The sequence below is a fragment of the Sceloporus undulatus genome, chromosome 11 (genome assembly GCF_019175285.1).
Source record: "Sceloporus undulatus isolate JIND9_A2432 ecotype Alabama chromosome 11, SceUnd_v1.1, whole genome shotgun sequence".
Taxonomy (NCBI): domain Eukaryota; kingdom Metazoa; phylum Chordata; class Lepidosauria; order Squamata; family Phrynosomatidae; genus Sceloporus; species Sceloporus undulatus.
Genome location: NC_056532.1, coordinates 8704398 through 8727094, shown reverse-complemented (window position 1 = coordinate 8727094; position 22697 = coordinate 8704398). Strand labels below are relative to the sequence as shown.

Sequence of the window (22697 nt, the reverse complement as noted above, 5' to 3'; positions counted from 1 at the left end):
GTCAGTGTCTGTCGGACGTTGACCACAGAGTTGCACTGGAGGACCTAGAGATTCCTAGAGAGACTACTCTACTAGGCCTTTGTAGCTCCTCCAGCGCAGTTCGATAGTCAGTGTCTGTCGGACGTTGACCACAGAGTTGCACTGGAGGACCTAGAGATTCCTAGAGAGATGTCCTCTCAGGTAAAAACAGTATTTTTGTTATTTGCTGTTTTTCCATATTAACAGGGGTCTTGTGCCCCTAACCCTAGCCAATATAGAGGGACAAGTGTATTTCCTCAATCCCTCCTTTGCTGCCTTTCCAAAGTGACAGCCCACTTAGACAGTTTCAAAGGTTCTGGTCACCATTCTCATGATCACAACAATATGGGATTTCCAGATTTTCCTGTTCGCCTGCTGCAGGTGTCCTTGGCCACAAACAGTCATTACAGGGATGTCTTCGTTTTTTATTTTACAAGAGAACAGAGGGAAACTGGCTTGCGCTGAAAGAGGCACCGCTGATCCCACCGCTAGAAGCCAGTGGAACTTCTGTAGCTTTCTAAAATATCTGTATTTGCCGGGGGATTTACAGCCTTTGCCGGCTGCTTCGGCGGGAATTGTAAGTGCCGTGAAACAGAGCAATTTGTTTTGGAATTTATGAGGCCTAGGAAATGGGGGAAAGGAGCAATTCCTAGCAGGCTGGCTCATATTCTCAGGCATCCTCCCTCTCCCTCCCTCTCTCTCTCTCTTTGAAATGCCTGCCTTTCGGTATCGATCCATTCTTATTTGATTGAATCAGCTGAGTTTCTGCAGTTGCCAAGCCCCCAGCCGTTCAAAACGGCTGCACCTGGCTTCTGGGAACCTCTCAAGTTTGAACGAGGAAGGGCTTTTTAAAAACACATCCATACAGTACTTGTTTTTGTGCGCCTCCAAGACATTTCTCACATCTGGAGACTCTAAAGCAGTGGTTCCCAACCTTTCTAATGCCGTGACCCTTTAATACGGTTCCTCATGTTGTGGCGACCCCCAACCATACAATTATTTTCATTGCTATGTGCAAATATGTGTTTTCCGGTGGTCTTAGGCGACCCCTGTGAAAGGGTTGTTCGACCCCCAAAGGGGTCCCGACCCACAGGTTGGGAGCCACTGCTCTAAGGCAACCCTATCGTAGGGGGTTTCTTGGCACGATTTGTTCCGAGGGATGATGAAAACGCCTCTAATACATGGGAGCAAGGGTGGGATTTTGGTTGAGGTAGAGAGTGGTGCAGGGTTCTTTTAGCGTCAGACTAGGACAGCCATGGCTCAGTGCTGTAAAATGGCTCCCAAGGCTACATTTCCCAGAATCCGATCCCATTGAGCCATAGCGACTGAAAGCCGTAATGCGCACTGAAGACTCAGGGGCACTTTGAAATTCATTAACATAAACCCGCTGTTTTTAAAAAACCCAAATAACCCTAAAACACATGCTCCCTTTGCAAGCATATGTGTAGGTTTTGTCGATGGTGTACCTGTGGCTCTGGCAGACAAGACGCTCATCCCCTTTTATGATTATAGAGCACCTTGCTTGAGACTGGCGCAAGCTAGTCACTAAGCAACAACTGCAACCCTTTTTTCCCTCCTCCCCGACAAAGCATTGGGGAGAGTTACTTATCTAAAGCCAGGCAGGCTTAAGACGCCAGGAGTTAGGAGGCAGCCTTTCCCTGCTCCTTCCCCCATCTCTGCTCCGCTTATCTCCCTCTCGCTCTCTGCTATCATACCTCTGATTTCCCTGGAGGTCGCCGAGGTTTTTTAAATGTCATTTTACAACACGGGCAGCACGGACGAAGCAGAAAGAGGAAACCACCGAAACGGTCTGAGATGTGCAGAGCCGTACAGCGCACACTGGGCTGCATCCGCGCCGCAGAAATAATCCGGCGCAACTCTGGCGCCACGACAAACTACGGTTCCCCGCATGGCACAGCACTGAGCCATGGCAGTTAAAGCAGTGTCGGAGTGGATTGTTTCTGCGGCGCGGATGCGCCCATAGATGCGTGGGTTTGGATGTTGACACAAGAAATGCAGCTCCCAGAGAATGGTAGAAGTCTGTACGCAAACCCGGGTTTTTTATGGCAAAGGAGAGACTGTGTGTGCTTGTCTGTTTTCCTATGGAAGAAAGGAACGCAAGATAGTGACTGGCCCAAGGTTACCAACGTGGTCAAACAGGACTCGAACCCTGGTCTCAGGAGTCATAGTCCACTGTTCAAACCATTACAAAACATTCTAGCTCTTGCCATTGTATCTAAGAGTACTTAGAATCATAGAATCGAGAGTTGGAGAGACCGCAAGGGCCCCAGTCCAACCCACCTTCTGCCATGCAGGAAATCACAATCAAAGCATCCCTGACAGATGGCCATCCAGCCTCTGCTGAAGACCTCCAAAGAAGGGACTCCACTACACTACACTCCGCGGGAGTAGCATGGGTATCATGAGGGTCCTAGAACCAAAGAGTAGATACTGGTAGGTACCACAGCTTTTAAACCACAGTTACACCTAGAAAAACAACTGTGTTGATACTTATTGCACAACAACACCTCCGGTCCATAGCTGCCGTGCCCCCCCAACCCCTATTAGGGTGTCCCTTTTCATTGACATGACAAATAACCCTGATTAAAAACAGGGAAAGTTATTAAGGTTGATTTGGGATGCCAGGGGGATGGCAGGGAGGACAGCAAGCTTTTATTGTGATGCTTCACTGGCTCCATTTACATTTATTTAATGAGCCCCGATACAGAGAAAACGTAATTTTTTTAAAAAGAGGAATAATGATTTTTCACTTGTAAATAACATTTACGTTGGAAGGCAGATAATTATATTCCTCCTCGGCGGAAAATTACAAAGGGAACTTTGGAGAGCTGCGAGTTGCGCATGCTTGCCGCTCCTAATCAATTTCCGTTCCATTCCATTGAAAGCATAAATGTCCTTGCAAAGATGTAAGTTGTTGAACTTAGCATGGTTGTTTTGATCCAGTCTGTCCCCTTTTACCCATGAGTCACTTCTGTTGTTTTGGGGCAGCATTTCCAATGCATCGCCCCTTTGCGCTCATGACCAGTGGTAGTATAGATTTCTATTCCCAGTATCTTGGTCTTCCAGATGTTCTGGACTTCAACTACAAGACCCCACGCTCTATCCAAATATCTTCATTTTTGTCATAGAGGGTGGATTTTGATTGGTGCTCCAGGTGTTTGGTTCCCAGAATTCCTGACTGTTGTTCACGTTGTCTGGGGATTCTGGGATCTGGAGTCCAAAACACTTGGAGGACCGAACTTTGAGGGTTGCTACTCTAGCTGGAGGTTGCAGTTGATGGCCCATGAGGCCCCTTCCAACTCCATGTCACACTCCTTCTCAAGATGGCGACTGGAAGTAACGCAACATCACTTCTGACCACCATTTTGCAGAGTGAAATAGAGGCATTTGGGCTTGCTTGGAGCGGGATTGTGACCCATAGTACGATCTGGGTGGAAATTGGCCCGCCTCTGTCCTAAAGCTTTGGCCTCAGGACCCAGAGCAATTCACCGAGAAGAAGGAGAGTTTTGCTTCCCATCGTCCTTGATGCTCCTTCTCTTCATTTCCACCCACCTTCCATTGCCCAGTTGGTTTCTTAATCTGAATTAGGCTGCGAGGCTTTGACAGTAAGCCATCTTTCTTTGTATTATACGGCGCTATTACTTTCCCCAAGCCCTTGGGTTGGAGTGGGCCGTAAATTTCCCCTAAAACAAAAACAGCCGAGCAAAGGACTTGCCGCTGAGCTCTTAAACTGCGGGAGGAACTCTTTATTTCTTCTGTTCCAAAAGTGCTCTCTATGAGGTCAGCAGTAGCATCCTTCAAGCCCCCAGCCCTATGAATCTCTGCAAAATATGGGCACAACACCACAGGACTATTTGTCAGAGACCCCCATCATGGCACGGGCCATGTCCAGACGCCTGTGCTGGAATGGAAGACTAACCGCACAGTGACTAAATGTGTAATATGGAACAAGGCTACTGATAATAAGGTGCCACTTACAAACGATATTAGAGCAATGTCCTTCTTTTGTGACAGTGTTGAAAGACCTTGTGAATGGGTCCTACAACATACTATATCTGAACAAACTCTAGGTAGCTTTCTCTACATTGCAAAAGCGTGGGGCCCATAGTGGATCAAGACAGATGACAAAACTCCCAAATCTTATAAAGGCTGGGTGTAGTATAATCTAGGTGATTCCTGCCCCATATGCCCCCAACCCTCCCCTTACATTAGAAACATGCCAAGATCCCTCAAACACATCCATTATTGAATCAGGTAGGGAGCAACGTCACTTCTGGTTTTGATTTCAACCCATTTCCAGCTTATTTTGTGGGGGTTTGATGCATCCCTAAAGTCTGTGCAGGAGTTGGAGGAGCAAAGCCGCTGCATTTTGCAATGCGTCTGAGCCTTTGGGGGCTTTAGGGGGGCAAAAATGCAGCCAGAATCCTTAAAAGGGGGTCTCCAGTGGGTGCACTTTGGAGACCAGTGGGCCATGTGTTGGTTGATAATTGATAATGATCGATAAGGAAGAACAGAAATGGAAGTATAGTGGGTCCTAGTCGGAGTAGGCAGAATATAAAAAGTTATTCTGTTTATTAGTATTAGTATCCGCCGGGGTTTGGTTCCAGGACCCCTTGTGGATAACAAAATCTGTGGATGCTGAAGTCCCATTAAATCCAGTGGCGTTGTAAAATGGTGTCTCTTATATAAAATGCCAAAATAAAGGTTTGCTTTTTGGTATTTTATAGCTCATTTTTAATATATCTTCAAACCGTGGATGTTTGAATCCATGGATAAAGAATCCATGGAGAATTTATATTTGTATATATATAGATATATCTATAGTATTTTCAAGCCGTGGTTGCATGAACCTGTGGATCAAAATATCTGTGGATACAGAGGGCTGACTGTATTGTGACCAAGTCTGGCCTGCTAAGCAATGCCCTCCTAGCGTGGTTTAATCTCCACCTTCTGATCCTCTTAGCTTCTGGGTCGTCGCTTGTCACCTTAACCAGATCTCCTTGCCTCGGATCCTTTAAAGGGCTGTTCCACCTGAAAGGAAGCAAATGGTGGAGGTTTTTTTTTTGGAGAGGAGACCTCCAGACCCCATCGTGGCCCATGGGCACCTTCTTTGGTGATGCGGCGCATCTCACGTCAGGACGTGGTTGGGATGAGCTGTAGCGAGAGTCGTGGTTTTAGGCCGGGGGACGGTTAAAATGTCAGGAATATGGTATGCTGCTACTGTTGTGAGCCAAGGAGAATTGTCCCGTTAGGTGGGTAAAATGTCTGAGCGGCGAAAATTGTCTGGTGTATGAGAGTCAGCATGATGGGAAATGGTGGACTTGGGTCATTTGGGGTTAGAAAACTGTAGTAAGTCTACTTCGGTGGATTGGGATCGAACGATAAGAGATTCGGGATTGGAGGAATGGATGGGCGATTGTGGAAAAGGCAGTGAGTACGAGCGGCTCAACACTCATCTAATTTTTATTTGGGTTTCTGTTGCATACACATACAATTTGTTGTAATCTTCTTTGAGCCTCCAGGATTAATCAGGATAAAAACTGAGAGAGAAGGAGGGATGGAGCACCCATTCTGCCGGCATCCAGTTTAGACGTTACCGTCGATCATGTCGGTGGTTGACTTAATAAAAATGTTTGCCGGATCTGGGCATCTTCCCCATTTTAATCCGGCTGTAAACTAGTTTTCAAGGAAGGAGACTATAAAATATTAAGATTGCATGGCCTTGTAGTGTATTCTAATACTGTCAAAATCCAACCTGGGAAAGCAACATGGAATGTAAAATGACACGTTGGAATAGTTTGGGTAGAGTTGATGAGCAGCTGACAGTCGGGTCAATTGTCATTTGGATGTTGTGTCAACATAACTGTTTATTCTAATGAAAAGGATGCCTATATCTGTTCTTTTGGCATTGTTGTTGCGTGCCTTCAAGTCGCTTCGAATGTATGGCCACCATTTCTGGGGTTTTCTTGGCAAGGTTTGTTCAGAGGGGGGTTGCCATTGCCATCCTCTGAGGCCGAGAGAGTGTGACTTGCCCAAGCTGGAGTGGGTTTCCATGACCAAGCTGGGATTTGAACCCTACCGCAAAACAGGTGTATAATGCAATTGAACCATGTATGACTGTTTACATACCCATGGAATAAAGAAATGTACATAGCACATTTGGTTCAACGTGTATCAAGAAGGAACTGAAGTTTAGACAAAACTAACCGTATTACATAGCATCACAGAATCATAGAGTTGGATACGAACATTAAACAGAGTAGTGTACAGAAGGGAATACTTTCCAGTGGTTATCTAAACATGTAGCATGTATCTAAACTTCAGTTCCTTGTTACGACACATTGAACCTACTGTGTTATCATTCAAAGGCATAGCTTTGTTAGTCTGTAAAACCAGCTTGTAGTATGCGCTTCCCACTCCACCAAATGCATCGGAGGAAGCAGACTTCCATCTGCGAAAGATTGCGCTGCCAAGTTCCTTCTTTCAGTTAGTCTCAAAGGTGCGACAAATGTGTTTGTGTAAGTGTCTTTATTGCATGTGCATATAAATAGCCGTACACAGCATTACACACCTGTTTTCGTGGTTTGGCACTCATTCAGCCTTCTGTGGTTTGTGGTTGGTTGTGTATATCTCTTCTAAGCCATCCCAAGACAGTAGTCCAGCTTGGGGTCAGAACAGGATGGCAAAGCATCTCACTCCAGAGTACTTTTCGTTGAGAACAAGTCCCATCCGCCCCGCTGTTGGGGAGCAAATATGTAAAGGCCAGGGGCCAAACTATATATCTGTGCAAGCGGGTTGCCCATTCTGGACCTCCGCTGGTCCACGAAATGAAGAATGTCAATGGTCAGTGTCTTCGTCCACTGCTCAGTGTTTTTGGCTCTGCTTTCTTTCCTCCTCCTTTCAGGTTACCGGTCCAAAGAGCTGAAAATCTAATCCTATTATAAACCTGGCATGGGTTTAAGGGCTCAGGACCATCTGGGAATGAGATCACGCATGGCGTTGTTAAATATAGACAGCTTTGTTAAGGGATATTTGGGCAAGACTTAATATGTGCCAACCGTAACTTTCACAGGTAGCGAACTGCAGGTTGCTTTTGAGAGCCAGGGCTTGAAAATAGTCCAGCAAATAGAAATTACGAGAAGCAAACATTGATTTTGCTGTTTTATATAAGGGACGCCATTTCCCTATGCCATTGTATTTAATGGGACTTGAGCATCCACAGCTGTTGGTATCCATGGGGTGTCCTGAAACCAAACCCCAGCAGATCCCAAGGCCCCACTATATATGTTGGTATTTTGGGTCCCACTCTTTTGCCTTTTCAGCAAACACTTGCCTTGCCTTGCCTGAGAATTTCTTTGAAATTGAATCTGGCCTTTGGGCTGAAAAACGTCCTTCGCTCTTGAAAGACTAGCATCAAGTCGGACACACGAAAGGGTTTTAATGGAACAGCACACAGAACTGTTTACTTATAACAAATAGGTTGTTCTGAAACCCGCAAGGTGCTAACTGTATGAATACCAAGTAACCCAGAATTCAAAGACATAGCCATGTTAGTATGTAGGATGAGTACGTAGACAGATCTTGTAGCACCTTTGAGACTAACTAAGGCCTGTTACAGACTGCCAAAATAAAGCTGCTTTGGGTCTCTTTGGAGGTATGCTGTTTAAATGATGCATGCACCCTAAGAATCCAGAAGCTGCACCAAAGCTGCCCTCCAGTGCTTAGGAATGGAGTGTGGCTTTGGCGCGACCTCTGGACTCTTAGGACCCATGCGTCATTTAAATAGCATACCTCCAAAGAGACCCGAAACAGCTTTATTTTGGCAGTCTGTAACAAGCCTGAAGAAAGAAGTTGGTAGCATGAGCTCTCCCTACAAACTGAGTAACCCAGAGTTTCTTTTCGATGCCTCCACTTGAAGCTGCCAGAGCTTGTGATGCAAAAAACGTTGGCTATGGCGGTCCCGTCCCATCGGTCTCGCATTATTCCTTGGGGCAACTCTTTCCTCCTCTGATAGAATTCAGATTGCTGGAGCAACATCTTTTAGCTTGCTATTCATGCAAAGCATCTGCTTCTCCCACACCGACATCAAACGCTTGACTTTCAGAATATGTTTTGTGTTGGCTGACTTTGATCATCTTCATTTATTTTTTTTCCCCTACACAGTGGAAGAATCAGATATCATTGATCTCGAGAAACGGTATTGGCTCCTGAAAGCGCAGTCGAGAACGGGACGGTTTGATCTGGAAACGTTTGGCCCCTTGGTTTCCCCACCCATTCACCCCTCTCTGAGCGAAGGTACGGAAAATCGCTGCTTTACCTCCGTTGTGGTGGTTGCGTTATGCTGGGTACATTGGCCAACTTGTGCAGCACACACGGGCTTCAGTCCTGTTGGTTAGATTGGATCTAGCAACAAAATGCAGGCCATGAGCTTTCTCATTTGAAAATCTCTGGCTAGGAAACGAATGGATATGTGCTTCTAGCTTCTTATTGTGGCATGCCTATGTAAGCCAGAAAGTCTCTAATTTTGCATGGCTTCCCGTTTCATCCAAACCGTTACAAGGTTTGGAATAAGCCAAGTTCCTGGTTTGTTCCAAACTTGCTAATCGTAGTTTCCTGGTTTGGAGAAAATAAGAAATCATGGCTAATTTGGTTCTTCCTTCTTTATCAAAGCACGCCACAAAAGGGGGTAAGCGCAGAAGCAAATGGCGCATGCATCTCAAGCGGAGAGGACTGATTATCCAAATGCACCCAATACCTTTGTGACTGGCTGGACTCAAAAACGCTTTGCTTGCAGGTCTGTTTAACGCCTTTGATGAAAATCGTGACAATCACATAGACTTCAAGGAGATCTCCTGCGGACTTTCGGCCTGCTGCAGAGGGCCAGTGGCAGAAAGGCAGAAATGTGAGTATGGCCACAGTGGCTGCCAGGTATATATCTTGTTGGAGTATTAAAGGAGGGAACAAGACCCGCTATTTAAGGTAGCTTTCTCCAACCCGGACTATAACCCTCCTCATCCCCAGCTTGGCTAGCTGAGGATGCTAGGCCTTCTAAAACTAGGGTAGGAAACTGGGGAAGGGGAACCGAATACCACTACCCTCGACTGCATGTGCATCTGATCAGTTTTCTTTTGCAATCTCTCAGAATGGTAACTAGAACTAACATGATTTCGTGCCCATTTTTTAAAATGGGGAAAGGTTGGGGGGCTGGCAGAGGGATCCAAAAGCGGGGTCCAAGAGGCCGTACAAACCCTGTTCCAGATGGAGCCAAGTTGGAGGAGACTGTTTTGAAACTATCCCCTGCCTAATAAGTGGAATTTATGGACGGGGTTTAAAACTGTTGGCTACCCTTTCTGCGACTTCATTGCTTTTATGACCTGCAGATGTGATTAATCTTCTCAGCCCCCGCAAGGCAGCGCTCGAGCGAGGGCCATGCGTCTGAAAGCTCGAATGCGGCATATGCGTGTTGCCATGCAAGTGTGCCGATGCCGGCTGCGGCTCCCTCTTCAGTGCGTAGCCGCTGGCCGCACTTGGGCTTGCCTCTCAAATGTGTAGCATGTTTTTGGCTTCCTGAAAAAGAAATCCCCCCCCCCGCCACATCCTTCCAAAATAAACCACACACACAAGCGTGTTTGCCGGCCTTGATAAACGTTGTTGAGGCTTTGGCGCTCCTTCCCCAAAGGGGTGACTGCAAACAGAAGAGAACGCAACGTTGTGCGACGGTTTAAGTGCGCCGGCTTTAAAATGCTAATTCCTAATAGTCTCCAGGCTCTATTAATTCAATATATTACGGTGAGTTACTCCCTCATTTTACGCCAATTACAGTCACTTCTCCCGGAGAGGCTGTCTTTTGTTGGTTGGTGGCCAATAACCCTATTTATTTATCTATTTATTGAGCAGATTCTAATTCCTCTCCGATCAAAGATTCATAAACACCAACGTTTAGCAGTGTTTGTGGCACGGATGGTTGCATCCATATTGTGCGCATGCTACACAAAGGACCTGCGTGCTGGAAATAAAAGTGTTGGCTTTTCAGAAACTAGATTTCTCCCTTATTTTTTAGTTCTCTGTGTATCTCAGGAGTAGCCATGGACCCAGATTTTGGCACCTGTCTTTCAAGGTGGTAGTTCTTGTCTTTTAAACCCCACATCTCCCCTCTGAACCTATCTGTAGAAATAGGCTCTGCTGCAAATGCCACAACTCACAGAGGTGGTTTTGTTGTGTTGTCTATACATTGTTAATTTTTATTTTACTGAGTTCTGCTGCGGTGCAAATCATAGCATCTTAGACTTCGAAAGGACCACAAGGACCATCTATTCCAACCTCCTGCGAGGCCACTAAATAGGGTTAAGTTGCCAAAACATTTTGGCTAGTTCTAGCCAGAGCATGGAAATGATGCCATTTTGGACTGCATCTCCCAGCCAGCAAAAGTTCTAGTCCAGCAAGTATTGTTCCAGTTCTCAAAATAACCCCTTTTCTCCCTCTTTTAGTTTGCTTCAAGGTTTTCGATATCGACCGGGACGGGGTTTTGTCTCGCGTGGAACTCGAAGAAATGATGGTCGCCCTTCTAGAAGTTTGGAAAGATAACCGGACCGATGACATTCCTGTAAGCGTCCTTGTCTTTTGTGCTTTTTAAATTTAAAAAGTGGGTTTGTGAACGTTGAAGCACAGCTCGCAGATCCAAAATCCCTTTTTAAAAATTGATCTGCGGCAGGGAAAATAAGGATGCCGATCCTCAAGTGGTTTAACTTAGGCAGAATAGTTTAATTACTTGTGCCGCAATTAGCCTTCGCTAATTACCAATTGAACTTTGGTTATAAAACTGATTGCTGCAGCTTTGGAATTGGGTAGACGACTCAGAGATGTCACAAAATCAATGAGCAGAATGTGTAGGATCCAGATGTTGTGCTGTTTGGAGCAGGCGCACTGGAATTGATGGGTTGGGTCACTTATTTGAGTTGTAATTTGGCTTACTCCCCAAATTTTCCTTATATGTGTGGACTTGAATCATTCTTAACTCAATAGCCATTTAGCTAAATTAGCATCTGTGTTGCTTTTTCCCCCTTTCCTTTTCCTACCTCCTCCATCCTAAGGAGTTGCACATGAACATCCCCGACATCGTAAAAGAGGTTCTCGTGACGCATGACACCACCAAGGTAGGAAAGGTCCAGCTTAGCCATGTTTGCTGTGCTTTGCCCTTGAGAGGTCTTCTCACTATCTGCGCGCTTTTGGACGGGAGCATCTCTTTCTCAGCGGTGCGTCCGGAGCTTGGACATGTCACTGTTTTGGACCAGCTCCCAGAATCCTCCAGCCAGCAGGACATTTGCTCCTGTGGTTGTGATACCTGGGACATTCCTGTACTGCTCTTCATCGTGTGATTTTCTTGGGCGGTGTAGTGAGTTGGGCTTCTGCCACCAGACACAGGGGTTTTGGAGTCCTCATTGGCATCACAGCCCAATGTTCATAGCTATCCAGTGGCTTGAAAGGGTTCATTTCTACAAGTGACTTTGCTGGATCCTTTTTGCATTCGCTTTCCAGTTTGAGGCAGTGGGGCAAGAGATGAAGGCTGAGAACGAATTGTGGAAATTGGCTTTTTTCTGTTGCTAACCTTTGGAGTTGGAGGAGCAAAGCCACTGCATTTTGCAGTGAATTTGAATCCTTTAGGATTTTAGGGGGCAAAAATTCAACCAGAAGTCTTAAATGGGGATTCTCAGGGATCTGCAGCAGCTCCACTTTGGAGATCTATGGGCTGCATAGTTCTCATTGCTACTGGGAGGGAGATGGGTCATGCTTGCACACTTTGATTTCTTTGCTTGCGTCTGCAATGTATAATCTTTGAGAATCCGTCACATCCTTGGCCTGGTTCTCCATACTTCTTATCATACTCATTGCCCTTCCTTGAACCCACTCCAACTTGTCCACATCCTCCTGAATGCAGTACTACTACCCTTGATTTTCCAGATTAGGAAGGATTGTCCTTGTGGCCTTTGCTGATGAAACAGGAGACTGAATCCCAATATTTGTGCGTGGCTTTTGCATGAGAACGCTGGAATGGAAACACTTGGAGAAGCCTCACGTATCCTCTTTGGTTTCTGTTCTTTGTTTCAGCTTGGCCACCTCACGCTGGAGGATTACCAGATCTGGAGCGTGAAGAGCGCTCTTGCCAACGAGTTTCTGAACCTACTTTTCCAGGTGAGCTTTCTGCTGACCGAATCCTCCTCCGCCACCTGGCATTTCAAGCCTCGCGTTTGCAGTCATGGCAATGCCAAGTGCTGCGTCAGCTCTTGCGCAGAGGTTTTTGCAATGAAGTGGGAGCTTCGCAGAGACGCTTCTCCTTACCTGACGGATGCCGGGTCGAGATGAGTAGGGATGCTGGTGTCTTGGGATGCCTTGAAGCGAAGTCTGTTGGCTTGTCGGCTTTTTGTTTTTGAGAGTGGAAAAGAACCCATGCGGCAAGGCGTGTTTAAGAATCTGGAGGTGTGCAGTGGTGCAACAGCACCTGCATTTTCGATTAGGCCAGTTCTTCAGCACGCATGTGTTGCTTGCAAGACGGTTTTTAAGCTTCTTAATACCCCCAACCATGAAACTCACTGCTTCCAAGAGTGTTTTGCTATAAAAATGGGGTGTCACAGAACCTCCAAGTGCCTCTTACCCCAAAATAGATATGGGGCAATTGGAGAATAAAAGTACGAAGCAGAATTTTGGAAACCAGAAACCAGAAAAATGTGTCCATCTGCGTGTAGCATTCTCTGTCAGAGAGCTCTGGTGCCACAACAAACTGCAAACCCCAGGTTTCCGTAGTATTGAGCCTTGGCGGTTAAAGTGATGTCAAACTGGATGGCTTCTGCCATGTAGATGCAGCCTGAGCGGTAAAACGCAGGCTTGGTTAAGTCAAAAGCAGCTCCATTTGTATGATACTGAAAGAAAAGCTGGCATTGTGCTTAGTGAAATCGCTCCCTTCGTGCCAGCAATATTCTCCCTCTCTCTCTTTCTCTCTCTCTCTCAGTTGTTTTTATTCACAATGCTGAAAGCAGGGTGTTTTTTCCCCCTCTCCTGTAATATGAACTTAAAATCCATCTCCCCTTCCAACCATTAAAATCGTTTCCAACTGGGATTCAAATTGGCAGCCTTGAGAATTGCTTGAGGAGGGAGAGAGTATATAAATCTCCTGATGATCGCCCCTCGAGGGGAGCGAAAAACAATCTCAAATTTAGCCCTTAGCAAGCAGGCACTGCTTCTCCCATAAATATGCACTTGCCGTTCCAGGAGGTTTCACCATTCATTCCCTTGTCTGCCTTGCTTCTAACTGAGTGGGTGGATTAAGTCTGCAAAACACCATCTAGTTTCAATAGCTCACAGAACTATACATCTCAGAATTCTATATTGTTGAGCCATGACCATTAAAGTGGCATCAAACTGCATTAATTCTGCCGTGTAGATGCAGCCTGAGAATGAAGGTCGCTGACTTCAGTGGAACGTATGTCCTAAATACTATGGTTGTAGGGCTTTTTATGTCCTGGTGGAGGCAGGAGAGGAGTCAATGAAGAGCGAGACCAGCTAGGCACTTTGTCTCATCCCCAAAAGAGAAACTTTGGCCTGTTACAAACTGCCAAAATAAAGCTGCTTTGGGTCTCTTTGGAGGTATGCTATTTAAATGATGCATGCACCCTAAGAATCCGGAAGCTGCACCAAAAGCTGCACTCTGGTGCTTAGGAATGGAGTGTGGCTTTGGCGCGACCTCCAGACTCTTAGGACCCATGCGTCATTTAAACAGCATACCTCCAAAGAGACTCGAAGCAGTCTGTAACAGGCCTTTGTTGTTTTGAAGCAAGCATTCTCTGTTTGCTGGATGCTCGCTATGTACCAGATGTGTCTCCAAAAAGGCTCCATGGACCACTTATTCAGTGGGGTTATTCTGTATGAATCAGTGTGCTTCTCTTTAATTTTGTCTCCCTTTCTTTGTTCTCTAGGTGTGCCATATTGTCTTAGGTTTAAGACCCGCTACTCCAGAAGAGGAAGGCCAGATCATTAGGTATGCCTCTTGTTCCTTCCACTCCCAAATGAGACTCGGGGCAACTCCTCAAGTGAGATGCCTTGCCCGGAACAATCTTTGTGCTCTTTCTTACCTAAATCCTAGCTTCAGAGAAAGGATATATAGGACAGCAGTTGCTCTTGGCTTCTCCCGTTTCTCAAAAGTAACTACTGTTGTAGACGAATACACAGCAACAGAGGGTTGGATGGAGCAGAATCCTGCTACAGCTTTATTGCAGTGTTTGGTACAGACACCCTGCTGCAATCCAACACTGAAAGCCTGTGTTTCTCCAGTCCTCATTCACCGTCCTCCCAATGCTGATCCTCCTAAAAGAAACTTCCAGCTAGAAGGAGGAAGAGGAGAGAACGGCTGAGCATGAAAAGACTTTGTAATTGGTTTTTCTTTTCTCTTGGCTTAGGGGCTGGTTAGAACGGGAAAGCAGGTACGGTCTCCAGCCAGGACACAGCTGGTTTCTGATTGCAGTACCATGGTGGCAGCAATGGAAAGAATACGTCAAATATGTAAGTCCTGTATTTGCAGGAGGTTGTTGCCAAGTGGATGAGCAGATGAGCAAACAGACCAGTGGTTCTCAACCTTTGGTCCTCTAGATTTTTTGAGACTTCAACTCCCAGAATTCCTGAGCAATGACCATACTGACTGGGACTTCTGGGAATCGAAGTCCAAAACATCTGGAGGCCCAAAGATTGAGAACCACTGAAATAGACGAAGCCTACAACTTGCGTCCATTCAGAGAGGATGCTGGTCGCTCTCCTAAACCACCCATGCAGTCAAACTCTCTCCTTGTGCCGTCTGGGCTAAATCTATTCATAGTCCCAACTAAAGCGGTCCCTTTGAATTAGTAGGATTTACCCCTCCTTCAGTGGGTCTGTTTTGGGTGGAAGTAACCATCCAGACCCCTGTTTTGAAAGGTCCCAGTTTTATTAGTGTGGATGTTAGCGTTTTACTATTGACACTGAGATCTTCCGTAGAAAGGAAATCCAATGGGTGGGAGCAGCCACCAAGAAGACCCTGTCTCCTGTGATGGTGGCAGGACCAAGAGAAAGCCTTCTTCCTCTGTAGCTTTTAAGGCTTTTGCAGGTTCGTATGGGGAGATATGGTCTTTCAGATAGCCTGGATCTAGAACTGTATAGGAATTACAACTGACCTTATCTCCAGATGTAGAGTATACATCTGGCTAACAACCTGACATCTGCAGAGGTGCCTTTGGGAATTCAGTAGACATGCTGGATAGCAAAATAGCCCATTCGAAAGGTTGCCGCAGTTCCACCGCTTTCAGAAAATGGTGAACCAAATGAAGGTGGCATAGAACTTCAATAACAAGAAGGCTGATGTGATTCTGACTGTGTGAAGGGTTGGCATCTTGTCTTGCCCTCTCTCATTCCCGTCTCTCTTTCTTTTTTGGTTTCAGGATGCTAGTCCTGTTGTGATCGAACCTTCGTCCGTCTTAAGCGGAGGCAAGAGCCTGCGCCCAGGTCCAGCTGCCCGCGCATCGGAGCGGGGAGAAGACAAAGCGGGCGGTTTAAATTATTCCAGTGCCACAGAAGAAAGGTTTTCGGATAACATTTCCTCCGCATCAGAAGCCTCAGAGACCACTAGCAGCAGTAAGCATGACAAATGTCAAAAATGACGACAACAAACCCGTATTGTATTTAAAGGGGATTTTATTCCGGATGAGGCATTTTGAGGGGTTTGCCGTGGCGGGAGGGCTACCAGACTTAACAAAAGCGGCTAGATGGAGATGTGAACAAAGCCACAAGAGGGCATGCGGAACAATAAAAGAGTGTGCCCCATCAAAGTACAAGATGAGACTATTGCCCTGTTGAGTTTGCATGCCATATAATTTGACACCAGGGAAGAAATAAGAGAAGGAAAGAGGATGGAGAGAGAGTGGGGAGGTTGGCAGAGAGGCAATGTGGGATAGCAGTGAATGCTTTTGGACTGAGACTTGGGAGACCCAGGTTCGAGTCCCCACTGAGCCATGAAACTCACCGATTGACCTGTATCCAGTCACTTTCTCAGCCTGGCCCACCTGACAAGGTTGTTGTAAAGTTACAACAGGGAGGAGGGGAGCCATAAATGCCACTCTGAAAGAGCAGGCTGTCGATAAAGTCATAAATGGATCAGTTGTCCCAGCGATGGATGGCTTAACCCTCTCTGGGGTAGGTCACAGAGATGATAACATTGCACCCAACGTAGTAAATGTTAGTCCCAAGGGCAAGAAGAGAATGGCACGAGTGTCTAAGGTTCTCTGGAGCACTCTTAAAGTTCTCTCTTGCTCCTGCATCACAAGAGAGAGAGAGAAGGAAGAGGAAGGAACCAGGTGAGGCTGCGCAGGTAAGGGGGCGGGGCTATGCAAATAGCTCCCTTCTTGACAGCTGCCATTGACTTCCATGGGGCAGAATCAGCTGTCATCTCAAAGTCAGCAGCGGAAGAGCATCACATGGCCGCCTTGAATCCCGGTTTGGGGAGAAATAGGTGGGGAAGATATTAAATGGCAAAGTAAATCAATCCTCTGCCCATCGTCTCCAAGCCCCAGAGGCAGCTGCCAAAATGAGCCTGCTTTAAACCTTAATTTTCTCTCTGAGTGAAGGGCTGTCATTCATTCCTGCCGAAAATGATTAACATGCTGCATTTGGGAATGAGATTGCAACGAGGAGGGCCTGCCCTCCCTTCTCCTACCTTGCCAGGGTGGCACCATCTGTGGGTAGTCTTACATGGAAAGACCCAGGGCTTCTGCTGGACACAGATCTTAGTCTGCATGGTTATGATAAGCATTTCTCTTTCTTGTTATGTGCCTTCAAGCACACATTTCCCTTTCTTGTTACGTGCCTACAAACCCTGACTTCAATCAGAGGGTTTTCTGGGCAGGAATTAATCCGAGAAGGGTTACCATTTTCTTTTTCGGAGGGCTGAGAGAGTGACTTGCCCATGTGGGTTTGCTTGGCTGAGCGGGGATTCAAACCCTGGTCCTAGTCCAAAACTGTGAAACCGCAACACCAGGCTGGCATTTGCCAACTTCTAAATAAAGCTCCTCTTCACATATTAGGGGAAAGATCTCACAGAAGTGCTTTTGCAGAGACTGGTGAGAACTGGGAGAAATCCATTTGTTATGTGGGGAAACCATCACTTTGCAGATGTTGCTTGGATAGTGGACGACCCAAAGGGGAAAAACTAGGGGCTGATTTTAAAATGCCTTGCTCCTTTGGTGTCTGCCGTTCCCCATTTCGAACCTCGCCCGCCTCTCGCAAACTCAGAAGTTAACTGCAATCTTTTGCTCTCTTCCATCTTCTTCATCCCTCCCTTCCAGATTTCCTTTATGCCACCACTCCCAGCCCTGAGATGTGTTTCGCTCGGCAGCTGAACTCTTCGGACAACAACAACCAGTGTTTGCTGGGCTCTAATGGGAACGTATTGCTGCAGCTCAGTCCGCAGCGGCCGGGAGCGATTGATAACCAGCCGCTGGTAACGCAGGAGCCCATGAAGGTAAGTGAGCTGTCGGGAGGCAGCAAAGCCCGGGAGAAGGATGCTCATGCCTCCGCACTAAGTGGTTGTGAAATCTAATGTGGTTATTTAAAGCATTTCTTTTCTGCTCTTCGTCACATAAAGTTCCTTGAGCGTTGTTTGTTGTTAGTCATTGCTGCCAAGTTAACTGAGACGTATGGCAGCCCAATGAAGGAGAGGCCTTCGAGTCACTTTGTTATCAACAGGTCTTGCAAACTCGGGGCAGCCATGATTGAATTTCCACAGTCATATATAGAAATCAGAAATACGATGGCAAGGACGATCCTGATTTCTGTATTCGGTGATACAGGTTGAGGCTCCTTATCTGGAATTCTGAAGTCGGACATATTCCTGTATCCAAAATTGGGTGAGATAGTGGCACCTTTGCTGTCTGATGGTTTGGTGTACACAAACTTTGATCCATGCCATGTGTATAAGGTATATACGAAACATAAACGAATGTCATGTTTCAGCTTGGGTCTTGTCTCCAAGATATCTTATGTATATGCAAATATTCCAACATCTGAAAATATTTGAAATCCAAAACACTTCTAGACCTAAGCATTTTGGATAACGGAGACTCAGCCTGAACTGTAGAAAATGGGATCTTCTTCCAAATTCCCCTTAACCTGTTAGGAAGGTGTCTTAGGCCTGTTACAGACTACCAAAATAAAGCTGCTTGGGGTCTCTTTGGAGGTATGCTGTTTAAATGATGCATGCATCCTAAGAATCCAGAAGCTGCACCAGAGCTGCACTTCAGTGCTTAGGAATGGAGTGTGGCTTTGGCGCGACCTCCAGACTCTTAGGACCCATGCGTCATTTAAATAGCATACCTCCAAAGAGACCCGAAGCAGCTTTATTCTGGCAGTCTGTAACAGGCCTTAGTTCTTTTTTTCCGTAGACCCGGGTTCGCATCCTTTAAACCCCGACAGCTTTGAGGAATTCAAATTCTGACAGACCTTCCCTGTCTTTTTGCTTTTCTTTGTGAAGGCTCCAACGTTGACTCTGGAAGGCGGCCGACTAAAACAGTCTCCGCAGTTGATGCAAGGGAAGAATTATGAAATTGTCCCAGAGCCGGTGTGGAAGGCGCTTTACCACTGGTATGGCGCAAACTTGGCTTTACCCAGACCGGTAAGTACTGTACTAAAAGATGGGTGCTTTATTGGAGTCCCTCTTTCACGCTACATCAGGGCAGGTGGTGCAAAATGTGACACTGGAAGAAAGCTGTCTGTTTAATTTAAGGGATAGCAACAAACCAGGGAACCACGTTGTGATTTCAGGTGCTTCAAACAGGGCACGCACATCACAGATTTTGTATTGTTGCTTTTCCTGGTAGCTTAATGCACCTTAGTGTTGAGCTGCTTCTGAAACTGATGGATGCTCGCAGCCAAAGCGTTGCTGCTGGCTGTTGTTCCAAAGCACCACAAAGCCAAGGGCTGCCACTAAGCTTCTCCCACACATTCTCCATGGAAACGAGCATCTTTCTGAAAAGGGCCAGCTACTGTATATATATTTTTTCCCCTTTCCACACCTTGCCCGGTGCATTTTGACCAGCACACCTTAAGGGAGAGGAAGCTCTGTGCTCCCTGGTTCAAAGGTGTGCCAAGCGCATAGAAAGCCCAAGCGTTTCAGAAGGTAGTTGCTATGTTAGACAGTAGACCCTGAAGCAGGTGTGACATCCACCTATGTCCAACTAGACATGTTCGCTTGGGAGGGCTGACCAAGGATGTTTTGCTGCCTGGGTCAAAAAGCCAAGAGGATGTCCCTTCCTGGCTCTGGGCACAGAAGACATATACAATGGCACTGGAACCATTTTTCATTGCTGGTGATGGGACGGCATTCTCCACCATCCCTGAAAGCAGCTGCCTAGTTTAGGACTGTGGGTTTAGCATCTCTTCCGACAGAGACTCCTGAGAGGGGTGTCCATCTCCCAGTCTCTGCCACTTGAGGCAGTTGCCTCTCTGTGCCCAATGGCAGGGTTGGCCTTGCAGTTTCGTATACCATGAATGCACCTTCAATGAGCATGTGAAGTTGCTGAGATCTCTTCATATGTTTTCTAAAAATGTTATGCTTCTCGGGACCAATAGCGTATCCAAAACCGGACAGTGGACGTTTCCAGGCAGTCTCTATCCCAGCACAGTCTGCTAACACACATAAGGGTTTAAAGGTCCTTTTTGGACATGCGACAAGGTATCCTTCAAACTGGAAATTGAACCTGAAACCTACATCTATATTTGAGAGCAAGCACATCTCTCCCTCCTTGTAGTGTTGAAGCCCCCAGCAGACTAGGGCAGGTCATGGGTATGGCACTCACAAGGCACATCTGTGTCTATAGTGTCCAACATTTATAATGTGCCGCACACCTCTGGAGACATTCCTAAAATGCAGGCAGCCATGCCTACATTTTTTTGTCTCCTACAGGACCTGGTCTTTTGTCAATCTAATGGGTCTTCACTTCCATTGAAAACCAAACCATGCTCAAATGCTTGTCATTAGAACAGGGATAGCTAAGCACCATAGGCTGGTGCTGGGAAGATCCATTTTCATCCATGCTTCCCCTGATAGTTGCAGCTGAGCTCTGAAGAAATGCGGAGCTGCAATGGGATAAGAAGGCAGGATATAGATGGTAATGATGATGATGATGATGCAGACTCCTCCAACACACACTTACCTTTCTTTCATTCTTTCTTCCTTTAACTATTTCATTCTTTCTGCCTGCACAGGTGATACTTAACAACACAACCCACCATCCCGAACTGGAGCTCTTTCCCCGCTACCTGCTCTTCCTCCGCCAGCAGCCCGCCACCCGGACGCAGCAGTCCAACATCTGGGTGAACATGGGTATGATGAGCCTGAGGATGTTTCCTCACCAATTGCCGAGAGGTAACGTAAGAATACAGCAAGAATCCCGCTGCCTTGTGTCCGAAAGGAGGACAGAGCCCCACTGCCCCGACTCGGACGCCTTTGCTGCCGCCATGCTTGGAAATGATTCTCATGAAATCTTAAAAGCAGGGCCAGTGATGGGTGATTTTCTCCTCTCCCACTCCTCCTGCTTTTACCCATTCCAAAGTGATTTAAAAACAAACAAGCTCTTATCAAAAGGCCTTTGAACATTAAAGTGGTTTTTTCTCAAAAGAATCAAAAAACCATGCGCAGTACAGGTGAAACTGAAAAGCTGATAAGTTGCCACGTCTCAAAGGGCATCTTAGATAATCCGTAGTATGGATTCTCATTGGTTGAATAATTATTAGGGATGGGAAGGATATTTAAAAATGTTCAGAAGATGGACAGAACCCGAGACGAAAAGAATCCTGGATTGAAAGAATCTGCGTAGCTTGGGACATATTCTATGCAACATTGGCTCATGGTTGTGTTGCGCAGAAGGCAGCATTTTCTGCACAAAAGCGCTTAGGTGCAAATTGAGTGCAGAATAAGACTGCTTTGAGAAAGGCCTGGTTTTTGAAGACTTTCTCACAGCGAGAAAACAGTTGGTAGAATTACTTGTTGCTGTCTTTGAGCAGAAAATTGCCGAAGAATTGCATCCCTCGTGATAAAATTAATGCATGTGTACCTGAGTGCCAAAGCAGATGCCCATTCCTGCAGCAGATCCATGCCAAATTCCTACCCTGGTATAGTTGGTGTTAGTTCACTTGTCGGAAGGGACTATGTCCAGACTTTTAATAAGAGCTTGGGTTCAATGTTGGTCCTCAGTCGTCAGATTCATTGCTTGTCCTGCCACCCTATAAAAGGAAATTCAATCTCTTTTAATCATCAGCTAGTTGCTTGATCCAATTGTGCCACTTCCCTGCCCACTTTTAGCCAGATTGGCTACCAAAATTTCACCAGGCATCCAGCAGCAGGCGCCGCCTTGCCTTGAATGCGTCACGTTCACTAATTCTGATTTGGGGACTTTCTCGAAACGCTGGTCATGACGTGGAATTGGTTTTGCTCCGCACTAACTGTCCAAAATAAACTATTAATCCCAAGCGGCCTCCTCCGCCCCAACGCGCTTTCTTGCTGTAATCTTATATCTAATCCTCTCGCCTTGTAATTGCTGTAAAATTACTTTGTTTGTTGTGTATGCGAAAGGGGTAATCCTTTGCTTGGTGTGTGTTAAGGTGTAAAAAGAGCAAGCGGGGGAACAGGAGGAGAGAGAAGATACTTTGCTGACTTGCTTTAAAAAATGATGGTTTAAATTTTGCTCTTTGATTACAACTGCATGCAAAAAAAGTGCCTTGCCCTATGGCAAACCAGATATTGGAACGAATTGTGTAAGGGATAAATAGGTTTACACAGGCGAAACAGGTCCTTTAGAAATGGCCTTTTGAGTTGTGTGGGGTCCATGGGCCACATTTTGCTTACTCCAAGCCTAGAGAAACATAGAACATGAATTCAGGTTGTCTGAACCTGAGCCCAAAACAACCCATGTCAGCTCAAGTGAGCGGCCTTGTCTTTGCTCTGAGCGAAGCTGAATACAATTCCATTGGGTATCTTTTTCATGTTTCCGTTGCCCCATATACGAATCGGCTTTGCATTCCCTTGCGGACACAGGGACCGTCCCCTCGCCCAGCGCGCCCTTGAAGAGGGTCTTGGCCTACACCGGTTGCTTTAGTCGCATGCACACGATCAAGACGATCCATGAATATTTGTCTCAGCGGCTACGGATAAAAGAAGAGGACATGCGCTTGTGGCTGTACAATAGCGAGGTAAGAGCACAGTTTCCAGGGTTCAGGCTACATCTGTTCTGAGACCAGAGCGGTCTGTACAAAGGAGGGTCGGCATGTGTGGTCTTCCATCATCATCATCATCATCATCATGGCCTAAAACTCCCATCAACCCGAGCCAGCATAGCCCTTAGTGAGGGATTTATGAGGGCTGCAGTCCAAAAACGTTCTTCCTCTTTGCAGAACTACCTTACTCTTCTGGATGATGAGGATCACACTCTGGAGTACCTGAACATCCAAGATGAGCAACACTTAATTATAGAAGGTATGAGAAACGAAGGACCTTCGACGCTGACTGTAAAATTCTTGAGGCCTGTGCAGCATTTGAATCCTTTGTTCTGAATCTTTGTTGGCCCTCCAGATCATTTGGATTTAATTTCCCC

General features: G+C 46.3%; 2 protein-coding genes across 3 annotated transcripts in view; one reads left to right on the top strand and one right to left on the bottom strand.

Annotated features, from left to right (window-relative positions):
* The window catches only part of PPM1D (protein phosphatase, Mg2+/Mn2+ dependent 1D), a 169897-nt gene that overhangs the window by 110974 nt on the left and 36226 nt on the right, over window positions 1-22697 (bottom strand).
* Window positions 1-22697, top strand: part of USP32 (ubiquitin specific peptidase 32) — a 44188-nt gene that overhangs the window by 7853 nt on the left and 13638 nt on the right. The window contains exons 4-16 of one of the 2 annotated variants that reach the window (XM_042442246.1): window positions 8203-8334; window positions 8834-8941; window positions 10527-10642; window positions 11130-11192; window positions 12145-12228; window positions 14007-14068; window positions 14487-14589; window positions 15498-15690; window positions 17397-17572; window positions 18581-18721; window positions 20314-20431; window positions 22142-22296; window positions 22498-22579. In XM_042442246.1, the coding sequence (XP_042298180.1) occupies window positions 8203-8334; window positions 8834-8941; window positions 10527-10642; window positions 11130-11192; window positions 12145-12228; window positions 14007-14068; window positions 14487-14589; window positions 15498-15690; window positions 17397-17572; window positions 18581-18721; window positions 20314-20431; window positions 22142-22296; window positions 22498-22579 (1533 nt within the window). Of the gene's footprint in view, window positions 1-8202; window positions 8335-8833; window positions 8942-10526; window positions 10643-11129; window positions 11193-12144; window positions 12229-14006; window positions 14069-14486; window positions 14590-15497; window positions 15691-17396; window positions 17573-18580; window positions 18722-20313; window positions 20474-22141; window positions 22297-22497; window positions 22580-22697 lie in introns of both variants that reach the window. The other variant, XM_042442245.1, reaches the window with a different exon arrangement.